The sequence below is a fragment of the Trachurus japonicus genome, chromosome 1, assembly GCF_045865225.1.
Source record: "Trachurus japonicus isolate A0001 chromosome 1, Traja_1.0".
Classification (NCBI taxonomy): Eukaryota; Metazoa; Chordata; class Actinopteri; order Carangiformes; family Carangidae; genus Trachurus; species Trachurus japonicus.
The window spans coordinates 35,990,803-36,004,405 of record NC_140907.1 but is presented as its reverse complement, the minus strand read 5'-3'; the positions used below and the strand labels follow the sequence as shown (position 1 = coordinate 36,004,405).

The 13,603-nt window shown below is 41.5% G+C and overlaps 1 protein-coding gene across 2 annotated transcripts; it reads right to left on the bottom strand.

The window, feature by feature from the left end:
• Positions 1 to 2,966: 2,966 nt before the first annotated feature.
• Positions 2,967 to 7,899, bottom strand: LOC146992434 (uncharacterized). Of its 2 annotated transcripts, none has more exons than XM_085786963.1 (3): positions 7,842 to 7,899; positions 5,595 to 5,869; positions 2,967 to 3,125 (listed from the first exon to the last, which is right to left on the bottom strand). In XM_085786963.1, the coding sequence occupies exon 2, from the start codon at positions 5,846 to 5,848 to the stop codon at positions 5,618 to 5,620; it is 231 nt and encodes a 76-aa protein (XP_085643089.1). In that variant the 5' UTR covers positions 5,849 to 5,869; positions 7,842 to 7,899; the 3' UTR covers positions 2,967 to 3,125; positions 5,595 to 5,617. The 2 variants fall into 2 exon arrangements, with proteins under 2 accessions (XP_085643089.1, XP_085643097.1); XM_085786971.1 differs by lacking the exon at positions 7,842 to 7,899 and adding an exon at positions 7,656 to 7,679.
• Positions 7,900 to 13,603: the final 5,704 nt, after the last annotated feature.

The window sequence follows — 13,603 nt, the reverse complement described above, 5'->3', positions numbered from 1 at the left end:
ATTCATGCAAAACCACTGATGCGCGTTGCCTTCAGGGACAGTTTTTCATCAAGCAGTCTCTGTATTTCCCTCTAAAACAACCGACAATTAAAGGTAACGAACCTACTGCTAAGACTATAGGGATTATGGCAATGGGTCAATTTGCCAAAATGTTGAACTATCCCTTTAACCATCAACTTAACCTTGAACTTGAGTTCACCCAGGACTTCGCGAGACTTTGTGTTCCAGCTCTGTTTACCAACACGTCGTCTTTCTAGAAGGTAACAAACCCCTCGGTGTCTGTTTGAAGACATCTGACGTTGTCTGGTTTATGGGATGTAAACAGCCTAAACATTCTACGTTGCCGTGCCTGCAGGACAGGAGATAGTAAAAAGAAAATCTAGCCACACATTCATTTTGTTAGAGCTGAAATATTAGAAACGAGGGCCCAGATTGGATTTGACTGGAATTGTCCTTAAAGGCAAAAAGTTAAGCCTTTCAGACTCTCAGCGTTGCCATAGAGACTCAACTGCTCCAAAGTTCAATTATCAAGAAAATGGGAAACATAAATCACACACATTAGCGTTAGCTGGTAGTTAGCCTCCGTCTGCAGCAGACGATCAATAACTCTGATCTGTGAGATGAGAAAAAACGAATTGAATTCTGATTCAGCAAATAAACATGGAGATGACTATTGATTATTGAAGCTCGTTAACTCGTTAATTCAAACACAGAACTGTTTTAACGACTCAGCAGTTTGAGCTTAGCGAGCAGCAGCAGCAGCTGTGATTCAAATATAAACTTTATTCAACCAGGAAGTGACAGAGATCAGGAGAAACTTCAGAATAATGAAAAATATTGAAATACTAATAAGTGAAACAAACATTTCGGTAACCCTTTAATATACAGGTCATTAATTACATGATTATCAAGAAACAGCCTAGAAATAAGAGTCAATTTCATAATAATGTCATGTTTTTCATAAGACAAAAGATTACACATGCTTTTCTTTGATTTTTTGGGAAGAAACAGAATTTTTCTCCACTTCTCGGCATTATCATGTAATCAATGGCCTGTAAATTAAAGGGGTTACCAACATTTCCAGTGATTTAAACCCAAAATTTAAAGTTTCTTTTCACAGACACATGAAACACATTCAATAAAATAAATTCAAGCAGGTCTGTGAGATTGCAATAGTGTTTTCATGGTTTATTATTATAATGATTTTTATTAATTTGACACTTTATGACTTTGTGCTCTGTTCTGTTAAACTGTGACTGGTGTCAGAGCTGAACCACAGCTCACAGCGCCGCCTGCAGGGAGACCAGGGAACTGCAGCAGCTTCATGTCCAACCAGAGCGACACTGTGACGTCCCACGGTCTTTGAATGGATCTTTATCATCATGGTTGATGCTGAGAAAACCAAACAGGCACCGCCATAGATATATATATAAGAAGACTAGATGACTCACCCGCCGCTGCTGCCCAATGGCACGGCGTAGCCACACGGTGGCCATCGTGGGACGGGCAACTCTCTCCCTCAGAGCATTAAGCCTATGTAGTCTAGTAGCCAGGGGGGGGTTCCCATGCACCCGAAAGATATATTTTTCTAGCTTTTTGTAATCCTTAAGGTGTCTAGTGAATTAATTTTGATGATCCCCGCGCCAATTATTGTCCCATGCATGTTTATTTTGATCATCTTTTGTGGCCATCCTGGATTTCCGACTGTGAAAAATGAAAATTTTAAATCTTTATAGCTCCTGAACTATACATCCTACAGAGACAACTGACCCCATTTTCTTTTTGTCTTGGCATGAGGAATTGGTAGAGATGAAGATTGCCACGATTAAATCATGTGTGGTACATAAAAAAATCAAAAAAACACAAAAAAAGTTAAAACAACGGCGGAATTCTATCACAGGAACTCCTTCCCAATGCGCCCTATTGACATTTTTTTCCTATAACTTTTATATTTTTACAATCTTCAAGATGTCTTGTAAACAAATGTTGATGATCCCAACCTGAAGTATTATCCCATGTATGTTTATTTAGGCTATTTTGGCTGCCACCACCTGGATTTCCTAACATGATTTTTGAACATTCCGAAGTGTTTAATTTGGCCTTAAGTAGCTTGTGAGGGGTCAAACTAGGGGTTTTTCACGATTCTGAGTTGATTGCAAGCATTAGTTTTCCACCCAAAACACCCCTTGGTGGTAAAAAAAACAGCCATGCCCTCATTTCCCGCTCATTGGAACCCCCTACACACACCCCACTCACCCCACTACCAATAGAATGCTGCATGTTCTGCTATAATGACCACAACTTGATCAGTTTTTGTCCGATTTCCAAACGGTTTGATTTTTTATGAACGTTTATGCAGTTATAATGCAGCATACTTAAAATCACGGATAATTTTAATCATGTACTTTTTTTTGTAAAAGTAACATTATAGTAACATTATGCAGATAGTTAAAGTAATAGCTACATACTGATTTATTTTTCAGAGTTATGAATAGTTTTTTTAGTGCAGAGGACAGAGTGTCTGTGCGAGTTGCCCGTTCCAATATGGCCGACTGTGAGCTTCGCCTGTGCGTAGTCCGATCCACCCCCTTGGGCTCCGCCCCATGGTTCAGGTCAGTGGCCACTTTAACGAGCTGCCTGTGAACGCACCGTCTGTTTGAGGTGCGTTCAGGTGCACAGAACACCTTAAAGTTAAGAGGTTTAAACTGTTACAGCAAACAGCCTTACATTTACATTTCCTCCTCCATGTCCCTTAATCAACTGATACTATTGATTGTTTGATTGGTTTATTGATCGATTTATTTACTGTAAATCACAAGTGAGTCATGAATCAAACACAAGCGACTCTGTCCCTGCAGCGGTGAATAATTTAACATTGTCCATGTGAAGACACGAGGACCGGGGTCTGGGTAAGAGTCTGTGGTCCTGGTCCTGGTCCTGGTCCAGGTCCAGGTCTTAGTCCGGTCCTCGGTCCTGGTCTCTGTGGCGCAGCGCCGCCTCGGAGCGGACGGCGCTCTTCATGGTGGTCTGAAGCAGCCAGGTGAACAGGTGTATGGACACGAAGGCTCCGCCCCCGACCCACAGCCAGTTCCTCCGCAGCCACGACTGAGGCTTCATGACCCGGTCTGAGGGACAGGAAGTACAAACTCAACTTTATTCACAGCTCCACGGTTCACACTGACACCGGCTCAGAGATACGTTAATGCTACATATATAAGATATAGAGTCTTAAAATGTTAATATTTCCTTAAAGCAGAAGTAAGTGATATATTTGTGTTAATCTAAGTCTTAAATAGTTATATCTTCCGACAGCAATCACTTACATAGAGTGTTTGGTCTGAAACACGGGTCTGTCAGTCACTCTGCTCTGCTCTGAGCCCAGGAGAAAACATTTATCGTATCCTACAGTTTTTATCCAATGAGGAGAGAGAACGGCATGCAGGGCTGTGTGTGCAGCCAAGGAACGCCGTGAATGTGGCGACGTAGGGACGAGGACTGTTATGGTGCGTTCAAGGAAACTCGTATTTTTCCGACCGTGAAGTGGTACCAGTTCGATCTGGTACGAGTTCACGGGTCAGAAGTTACGAGTGGCCGTTATAGTGACTTTCACCGGTAAAACAGGTCGGAAAAAACACGAGTGGGTTGCCTGAAACGCTACAAAGTCGTAAGTTGTGACTTGAAGCTGTAATTTACGATTTCAAAAGCCTGCCTGGAACGCAGCATTAGCGAAAACGACCGGACCACTTACTTCTGCTTTAAAATAATTAGTAATTTAGTCCATTTTCTTCTTTCTTTCTTTCTTTCTTTCTTTCTTTCTTTCTTTCTTTCTGTCTTTCTGTCTGTCTGTCTGTCTGTCTGTCTGTCTGTCTGTAGTATCTATCTATCTATCTATCTATCTATCTATCTATCTATCTATCTATCTATCTATCTATCTATCTATCTATCTATCTATCTATCTATCTATCTGATCCAGTAGAGCTTATATCTTGTCCTACAGTGACACCTTGTGGTCGTTACGGTAACTGCAGCTCTGACTCTGTGTTGTGGTGGCTGTTGTGGACCAGGGGTCGTATTTATCAGGAGTCTTAGAGCAACACACTCTTTATCAACTTCCTCCAGTCTAAGAATCCTCCTCATCATGCAAATATTTGCATATATTTTGAATCATTATATAGACTATTGTCAAAATATGGTTGAATATATACTCCCGTTGACACTTTAACTCTTCACAGACACATTTCTAAGATATTTCTATGAGGATTCCTCTTCAGTGATTCAGTGGTAATTTCAATAAATTTGGAAGTGACGTCATCTAAAATTCTGTTTACGGCTCAGAGTCATGTTGTAACTCAGCTCTGAGACCGACACTCCAGATTCAGACCTACACTTTGCTAAAAGTCTGAGGCAGATGCCTGATAACTAAGGCTGTCTTTACATTGCAGGCCTTGATGCCCAATTCCGTTTTGTTGCCTATATCCGATTTTTTTGACTGTCTATTTACATGTTCTATCAGAAGTGACCCAGATCTGATAATCTGCATTTACACCTGCTGTGCCTGCATGAAACAACCTGCTGGAAATAAACTAGTGATTTTTTTTATTTTTTTTTAAGACAGGAGATTGTCACGTTATGATTCCATAATATTTTTAAACGAAGGTGAGTCTGGTGCTCAGAGTTTATATCCAACACGTCACTTACGAAGGGAACGTCTGTCCTTACAAAATAACGTTAGTGAAGTGGCTGCGTGGAGCGGAGCTGCTGTGAGATGAGCAGCTGACAGCGACGGTGACAGTTGTGCTAGGACGGGACAAAGCCTCTTGGACACATTTGTGTACATTGTTTTTACTCTCTTGATTTCTATTCGGCTCGGTTCAGTTCAAAACGAAATCTGGTGTTTATCTCGCGTGCTCTCTTTTTTTTTGGGGGGGGGGGGGGGTGACAGTAGCCATGTTTCCATCCAAAGTGATTCGAATTACTGGGAAATGCGCATTAAAAGAAATTCGAATCATGTGTGTTTCCATCTACATCTACTTGATCCATGCAGTGTAAAGACAGCCTTAGTTTTACCTGCAGCTTTCAGTGATGACTTGTTTTTAACTCATAACACCCCGTCCTGACATACAGCGATGCGACAGCGACGCGAGCGAGTGAGGAAAAGTGATTAGAATGCGTATTTTTCAATCAGCCTGTCCTGGCGCCGCTCACGTTGTCTCTATCATTTCGGTGTCCCACCCCTAAACACTTCTTATTGGTTGATAAGTACACGCTGCTTTCTGTTGACAAGCAAGTTATCAGAGAGAGGAGAATATGAGAGGAAAAAACACTCAAAGATGTGAGAAACGGCAACCAGGAAATGCCAGGAATCTCAAAATAGTGCCGCAAGTTTGTTTACATCCATCGATAATTTGATTGGTTTGGATTCTAAACCAATAGAAAATACTCGCGACAAAATCGTCACGCTGCGTATCAGGAAACCTCCGTGCAAGTTTTCGTTGCCGTTTCGCTCGCTCGCTGCATGTCAGGACGAGGTGTAAGTCGACTCTGAGCAGTGTTGTTTGTTAGGAGTGATTCAAAGAAGCCTGATAAATTTCTACCTGGTTCTGGTTCTGGTTCTGGTTCACTTGGTCTTGGCTCCAGCAGCAGGAGGAGCAGGAGCAGGAGGAGGAGCAGAGTCAGTCTTGGAGTTCAACACGTAGGTGACGATGCCGGGCTCGGGGATGAAGTCCTGTCTGGGCGGGTGCAGCACGGGGCTCGACTTCAGGTTGTACCAGCCCCAGTGGATCAGACCCAGACTGGGAACCATCACAATCAGGACTTTGTAGTTCTGCCAGAACTGACGCACGCCCATGTCGGACCGAGCTGCTACGAGCTGACACACACACACAGACACACACACACAAACACACACAGACCAGATTAGGTTTCAGTCCTTCAGTTATTTTTTGGTTTAACTTGTTTACCAGATTGTTTGGTAAACTTTATTATCATCATGTCTTTGTTGTTATTCATCATTTATCATTGTACCTATTATATTTTAGACTTAAAGGCTAGGGAGGCAGCTTTTTTTTGACAGTATTAGGCAAAAACTTACACACTAACCTTGGGGATAATGTAAATGAAGTGATGTGAAAAAAGATCAGACGTCTGCGTCTCCCCTAGGCTCTGTTTTCAGCCTGCAAAGAATCTACCCGTGACGGTTCATTTTGACCAATCACAGAGCAGCAGCCCTATTCGTATTATTTGGACGTTTTAAAACGTAAGAAAGAGACGTTTTTTCTCTACTCGCTGCTCTGGCTGAGGGGATGAGAACCGTGTGGACTCAACTCAAAGCTTTTTTCTAGATTTCTGCCTCCCTTTCCTTTAAAGACACTTTATTCATCCCAAAGGAAATTCAAGTATCCTGTAGCACATATACTATATAGAATATAGGCATAGTAGAGTAGAATAAAACAGAGATAAGAAAAGTAAGAAAAAAAAACTACACAATATAAAGCCATATACATTTCTGTACATCAATATGTTATGAGATAAAATACTAGACATAGAATAAATAGGAAAAAAACTGTACCAAAGTAAAGTTCCGGATAATTCTGGCATGTTGACATTTGTTTAAATGTTTTTATTAATGTGCAATGTTCCTGATCCTTAAAGCAGAAGTAAGCGATCCGGTCGTTTTGGCTAATGCTGCGTTCCAGGCAGGCTTTTGAAACCGTAAATTACAGCTTCAAGTCACAACTTACGACTTTGTAGCGTTTCAGGCAACCCACTCGTGTTTTTCCGACCTGTTTTACCTGTGAAAGTCACTATAACGGCCACTCGTAACTTCTGACCCGTGAACTCGTACCAGATCAAACTGGTACAACTTCACAGGTCGGAAAAACACGAGTTACGGGTTGCCTTGAACGCACCATAACAGTCCTCGTCCCTACGTCACCACATTCACGGCGTCCCTTGGCTGCACACACAGCCCTGCATGCCGTTCTCTCTCCTCATTGGATAAAAACTGTAGGATACGATAAATGTTTTCTCTTCGGCTCAGAGCAGAGCAGAGGGACTGACAGACCTGTGTTTCAGACCAAACACTCTATGTAAGTGATTGCTGTCGGAAGATATAACTATTTAAGACTTATATTAACACAAATATATCACTTACTTCTGCTTTAAACCTTTAAATAAATAAAATAAATAGCCTATGCAAAATGTAGAAACTGTACAAATGGGTTATTTTCTTCTCTACTTGTAGTAGCCTATTTTGTTTTGTTTATCTTCCCACTTCCTGTTGTTCCATCTTATGTCTATGGTTTTTATTCTAGGCCTATTAGGCTACTGATTACTGTCATTATATCCTAATGTTTATATTTATTACTGATTATTGTTATTATAGCTAATGTTTTTACTTATTACCTATTATTGTTATTATATCTAATGTTTTTATTTCTTACATGGTCACTACTACTGCTGTTCTGTGTCCATTTGGATGTTGTGTAAACTTTTTATTCTGTTGAAAGTCAAAAAAGAGTCTGGTTATTATCTTATCTGCGTGAGTGTAACAGCTATCGATTATTTTCATAATCGATTGACAGTTATTTATATGTTAAATAATCTGATCGATCAGCTGCACCGTGTTAAACAACCACAGCAGACTGTTTTCTAACCTGCTGCCTGGTGGTTCAGCTCTGACCTGCGACCAGTCTGTTTTATCTCCTCTGTCTCTCTGGTTCACGGAGCTCCAGCGGCTCAGTCTTCACCTCCACCTTCACCTTCACCCGGGTTAAAACACATTATTAAACAAACCGGGTTAAAGTTAAAGTGACCCGTGCTAATAGAAGAGGACCGCTCACCTTCAGACTCCGGTACTACCGACCATGATACGTTACTGTCCTGGTCCTGACCCGGGATGAAGAACAGCCTGTCTGACCCGGTTCTACTACCACTTCCCGTTTCATGGAGCATTACCGCCGCCTACTGGGCTGGAGTTTATTTTCCAGCCCGGACCCATTGTATTCCTAGGATTTCTTCTTTCTTCTTCTTTAAATAAGCGTTTAAATGTAAAAACCTTAAAAATTCCTACCAAACCAACGGTAGATGCTACAGTTGTGAAACTTCACCACAATGTAGCCCCAATACTGCTGAAACTTCTGTTCATTTAGACTCAATACAAATTATATTTTTTTTAATTTTTAATTTCTTAAAATATACTAAATAAACATAATTTAAATACTTTACTTTCTTTTTGTTTTGGGGGTTTGTAGCCTGTAGGCAACATTGTAGGCCTACCACAGTGAAAAAGAAAGGTTTATTTTTATTTTTTATCATAATTAATTTCATAAACATCTATGTAAAATATGAAATAGCTTGAACTCGTTATAATTCATGCAGTTTGTAATTTAAAAGATGCTCTGTAATATATAATTTTCTCTAGGCTAATGGTACGGTGTTGCAACAGGTGCATTTTTCACAAGTTTCCATTATTTGATAAGCAAAAAACAAACAAACAAACAACTAGGCCTATATTAAACTATTAAACAGAAACTATATTAAAAATTAGACTTTACTAAACTATTGGTGTAAATATATTTATTTCCAGATGAAAGGGGGCTAGGAAATTATGTTTTCAGACCGGTGTAGTGGAGCAAAATGGCAAACTTCCTTTGAAAAAGTCTGCAAAAAAGGGGTTTCAGTATGGCTTAAAGCATTGTTATTGGTTCTCTATGGTCTTCCTTCTTCTTCTTTCTCTTTTTTTTTTAAATATGGATGCATTGTGGAGATGTGACAGGCCAAAAATTGGTATGTTTCCTGAGGGCAACACTGTACCAGATGGTTAAACACTTCCCATTAAACTCAAACAGATGCTTCTTCAACTCGACTCTCAGTACAGTAGGTTTTATAAATGAAACGCTACTTTTCTCCTCACCACTGACGGCTTCAGTAGTCCTACCACTCTGGTGCGCACTTCAAAAGGTTTACACACTCTGTGAAATAACACACTTACATGTAAATGTTTGCAGTGAGATGGATTTATGTGCAAACTCTAACCACATCACACCTTACGTCCGATGGCCTCACTGAGATGTAACCTTAGTCCTGTTAATACTGTAAGTGGGGGTTACAGGCAGAGAATAAAACCAAAAAACAAGAATGTGTAGGCTACTTCAAAGGTGTGATCTAGTTCATCAGGCTGAACGGATAAAAAACAAATATTATTTATAAATAAATAGACATATTTTTAAGTTTTAAAATGTCTATTATTCGTGAAATGTTCAGTAAAAGTGGTGAAAAGGTTTAAAACAACCAATTAAGGGCGCTTTCACACCTGACCATTTGTTCCGAAACAGGGAGCGTTTACGTCATATATCGGTTCGTTTGGTCAGATGTGAACACAGCAATCGCGCTCGATGCGGAACAAAACAAGCGGGCCGAGATCGCTTGGGAGAGGCGGTCTCGGCTCGTTTCCATCCGAGCCCTGGAGCGGTTCGTTTGTAGTGAGAACGCAACCGACACATGTATCGGAACAAATTGACTGGTTACCTGGCAACCGGAGGAGGAGGACCACGGGCAACTGCCCCAAAAACATAATGGAGCATCAGCAGCGTGCATCCATGGCAGCGTGTCGTCTTGGCCTTAAAACAGGAAAGCCGGTGGCCAAAAGAAAACAAAGACGCAAACTCAAGCCATGAGTCCACCAGCCTTTCCAAGCTGACCCGCGGCGATCAGCACCGGGCAGAGCTCCGCAAACAACCCCTATAACTAGTCATGCTACGGTGACCGTTTACTAGAAGAAAAAAAGAGTCAAACTGTAGGGTGTGTTAGAGCAGTGGTTCTCAACCTTTTTGAGTCGCGACCCCCAATTTCACATGCACTGCTGTCCGCGACCCCCCGCCCCAACACACAAACACACACACGCCGGTGTGAACGCATGATGGATAAAGCGCAGCGCTGTCCGCGGTGGGTTTTTTTTTTTTGCCTTTTTAGTTCTTGATCCCTGCACTGAAAAAAATAATTGGCTGCTGTAGTTTTGTCTCCTTGGCCAATATTCCGACCTGGAGGTTTTCATCAGGGCAAAAGAACAAAACAAAGTGACGGAGTTTAAATAGATGCGGCTGGCGAGTTGATGCGGTGTCCACACACCCGGGCTGGTTTATGTGACATGCGAGGACCTGTCGGCGCAGGAGCGAGTGGAGCGTGGATGCAAGCCAATCTCCTTCAACCATGCACGGAAAAGGGGAATGACAAGAAAAGTTTTTCTAATTTATTAAGAAACAATGCCCAGGTCAGCAATGCATGCCAAGAAACATGTCGTTCATTCGCCCCCTCCAGCCACATCAACTGGGGTCGGGAGGGACCCCAAGGTTGAGAATGGCTGTGTTAGAGGACAATTCATCTGACATAACTATGACACCTGAAACTGAAAACACAGCTTGACCAACACAACCTGACCACCTCTCTCTCTCTCTGTCTCTCTCTCTCTCACGGGCAGTGACACGCTCTGTCATTCATTCACGTGTCAGCACTGAGACAGCGGACAGCACGCTTGGTCACTAGCTAATAATAATAATAATAATAATAATAATAATAATAATAATAAATAATAATGTAGCCTATTAGACTACATTTGTAGCTATAGCACATTATAGGCATACTTCAAGGTCTCGCCCCAGCCATAAACCAGTCAGCTTGGGCATTTTTTTTAATTGAACTTAAACTAAATACTCGTCTGCCCAAATATTAATAAGAAATTGAACCTCCTCACTACTGCAAGTCAGCCCGCGGTTCATTGTTGCCATTGTTGCTGATCAGCTGATGGGGTGTTGTTAGGGCCGTTGCTATGGCGCTGTTCCACAGCGCAAAGCGCTGTACCGCTTTAGAATCATGCAATGTGAACACAAACGGCCCAGAAAAAAGAACGCAACAGTTGTATCGGTTTAGTTGCTGAATCGGAACAACTGCAGGTGATGATTTTACAACATGTTTTACTGTCAGGCATCAGACAGGACACCTAAAGACGGGAGTTTTTGGCCAAAACTTTAGGTGCGTTCGAGATGAGCCAGGCGTGCGCAGAATCGATCGCCGGTGACCAGCGCACAATGCATGCCGGTTAGATTTGTGTCCGACTTGATCCCGACTTGCTCTGACGTCATGCACGCGCCTGCAACGATAACCTCACGAGATCAAGGCGGCCGCAGTTTTTAGAGCCAGGCGCCGCAGTTGCTCTCCACTGACTGCAACCGCCTGCAAGCCTCAGGGCATGATGGGAAACGCACCGGATCACGAGCTGATTGGCTCTTAGTTAGGACTGCAAACACTACGTGTTGTTGTATGATGCTAGATTATATGAATTTCATGTTGTAGGCCTATACTGCTTAAAAAAATATTCACACTGAATCAAACTTATATCCTGGGAAATATATTGGTTATTTATTGGACAATTGCAGTACAGCATAAGAAATATATACTTTGGTGACTTCCTGTTTGTATTGACGGCGGCTGGAAACTGTCCGACTTGACTGCAGCTTTCTGTCACCACCCCCTGCTGCTGCCGCCTGCTCTCGCCGACCGTCCAGGCGAGGCGCAGTTCATCTCGAACGAGCCTTTTGTCTCCAAGGCTGAAAGTCAAAGGTTTGAGATGGAAGTCAAGCAAACAACACCTACTTCCTCCTCTGAAGTGAATAACAGTTGAATGACAGTAAAAATGAATGGATATTATTTAAAAGATTTGTTTTTTTCTCTTTCTTTACTAAAAATAAAAGAACAGTACAATCATGAGGTTGGACAAAAAGATTTATAATGAAATAGCTGACAAGGTATTAATCAGGAGAAATTATAGGAATAAAAAAATAATAACAATAAAAAAAAAACAAAGAATACATACATCTAAATAAACAAAACAAAAAAACATTAGTCATGTAGAAATCTGTACATTCATTATTGTCATACATTTGTCGTAATATTAAAGAAACAGTTAGTTTTTTGGTATTTTACAATTCTGAGAGACTTAAAAAGATAACTGAATTCAAATAAAAATCCCTTAAACTTCGGCTTGGTTTTGAGAAATCTGTGTTTGTGTATAAAGACCTTACAAGAGAGAATGAAGAAGTTGGTAACCAATTCAACAGACTTATGAGTAAAATAACAAAGACATTTTTTTTGGTGAGTATGTATGAAACAGAAAAGTTAGAGATGATAAAGATGATATTTCATCAAGTGTAGCATGTTTGTCTCTTTTCAGGATTCGAGATTCAAGAATTTTATTTGTCACATACACAGTGTACAATGTGCACTGAAACAGTGTTAATTTTGTCGGCTATTTTTCAATTTAGTTTTAGTCTTAGTCTTGTGTCAAATGCCCTTATAAGTTTTAGTCATATTTAGTCAGTTTGTATTCTTTTTTGTTTAGTCACATTTTAGTTGACGAAAAGTCTAGTTTTTGAAAGCAGATTGATAGTACTCACAACTAATCTACTCAAACCAATAGATTTATTGGTTTATTTTTGTCTTTTTCTCACTCATCTCACAAGATTTATGTCATCATTGAGCCGCGGCACAGCTGCGTGCGGTCCTGTCAAGCCGCGAAGGAAGTCGCACAAAGAAACAGCGAGAGAATCCGGTTAATTTTCAAAATAAAACACAGCGATTGACAAATGCAATGATGTGAACGGGAGGGCTCCGGCTCGCACATGATTTCCGTTGCTCGGAGCTTCGCTGCGATTGCGCTGCCGATTTACAGCGCCCGCACCCCCCCTGCAATGGCCATGCGCCCCCCTAGCCAGTTTGTAGCCTACTCGCCGCACTTAGCACAGACAGCACCGGTGTGTGACACACACACACACCTGGCAGCAGTGCAGGAGGAGAAAAAACCTGACATGCATCCAGTGAAGGCACTTTTTGGATTGTAATTTAAAAGTCTGTGACGAAAAAAGAAAGAGACATTTTATTAAGTTTTTATTTGTGTAGCAATACGAGGGTGTACTTCTATTATGTTATATACTAAATTTGTCGCCAACAACGCCACCTTGGGTTAGGGCCCAAGGACCCGTACTAAAGGTCAACTATCACCTATCAAAGGACACTCAGGTTCGTTCACTCAGGGAGGGTAGGAGACGGAGTTCAATGATCACATACAAAAGTTTATTTAAAATTGATGACAAGGTTTGCAAAAAGGAAATTAATAAACAGGAGGCCCAGGAGAAGGGGATTGCAGGCTGAGGCTTACCGGCCGGAGGAGGGGTCAAAAGGGGGAAGGTGAAGCCAAAAGAAAAGGGAGAGCACCCCACTCACACAGCAAAAACGTGATGTGCACACAAAATAAATCTTGAACGGGGGTCACACACACACACGGGGATCACCACCACCCAGGAGGACCACCACCACCACCGTCGGCCTTCAGCTCTAGGAGGGGGAAAGGAAAACACAATTAAGAGGGCTCTGTCAAACAAATCAATGATAAACTAATACAAATAAATTCCAAATGAAAACTAAATGAAGAAATTATACCATCAATCACATAACACATAACCAAAACAATATAACCAACCCTTGTCTACCTCCACATTCACACACACACACACGCAGTCCAGGTGAGTGGCTGAAAGTCCAGGTAGAGCCC

Coding starts and splice junctions, on each gene's coding strand:
- LOC146992434 (XM_085786963.1), bottom strand. CDS start 5,848: ATGGGCGTGCGTCAGTTCTGGCAGAACTACAAAGTCCTGATTGTGATG.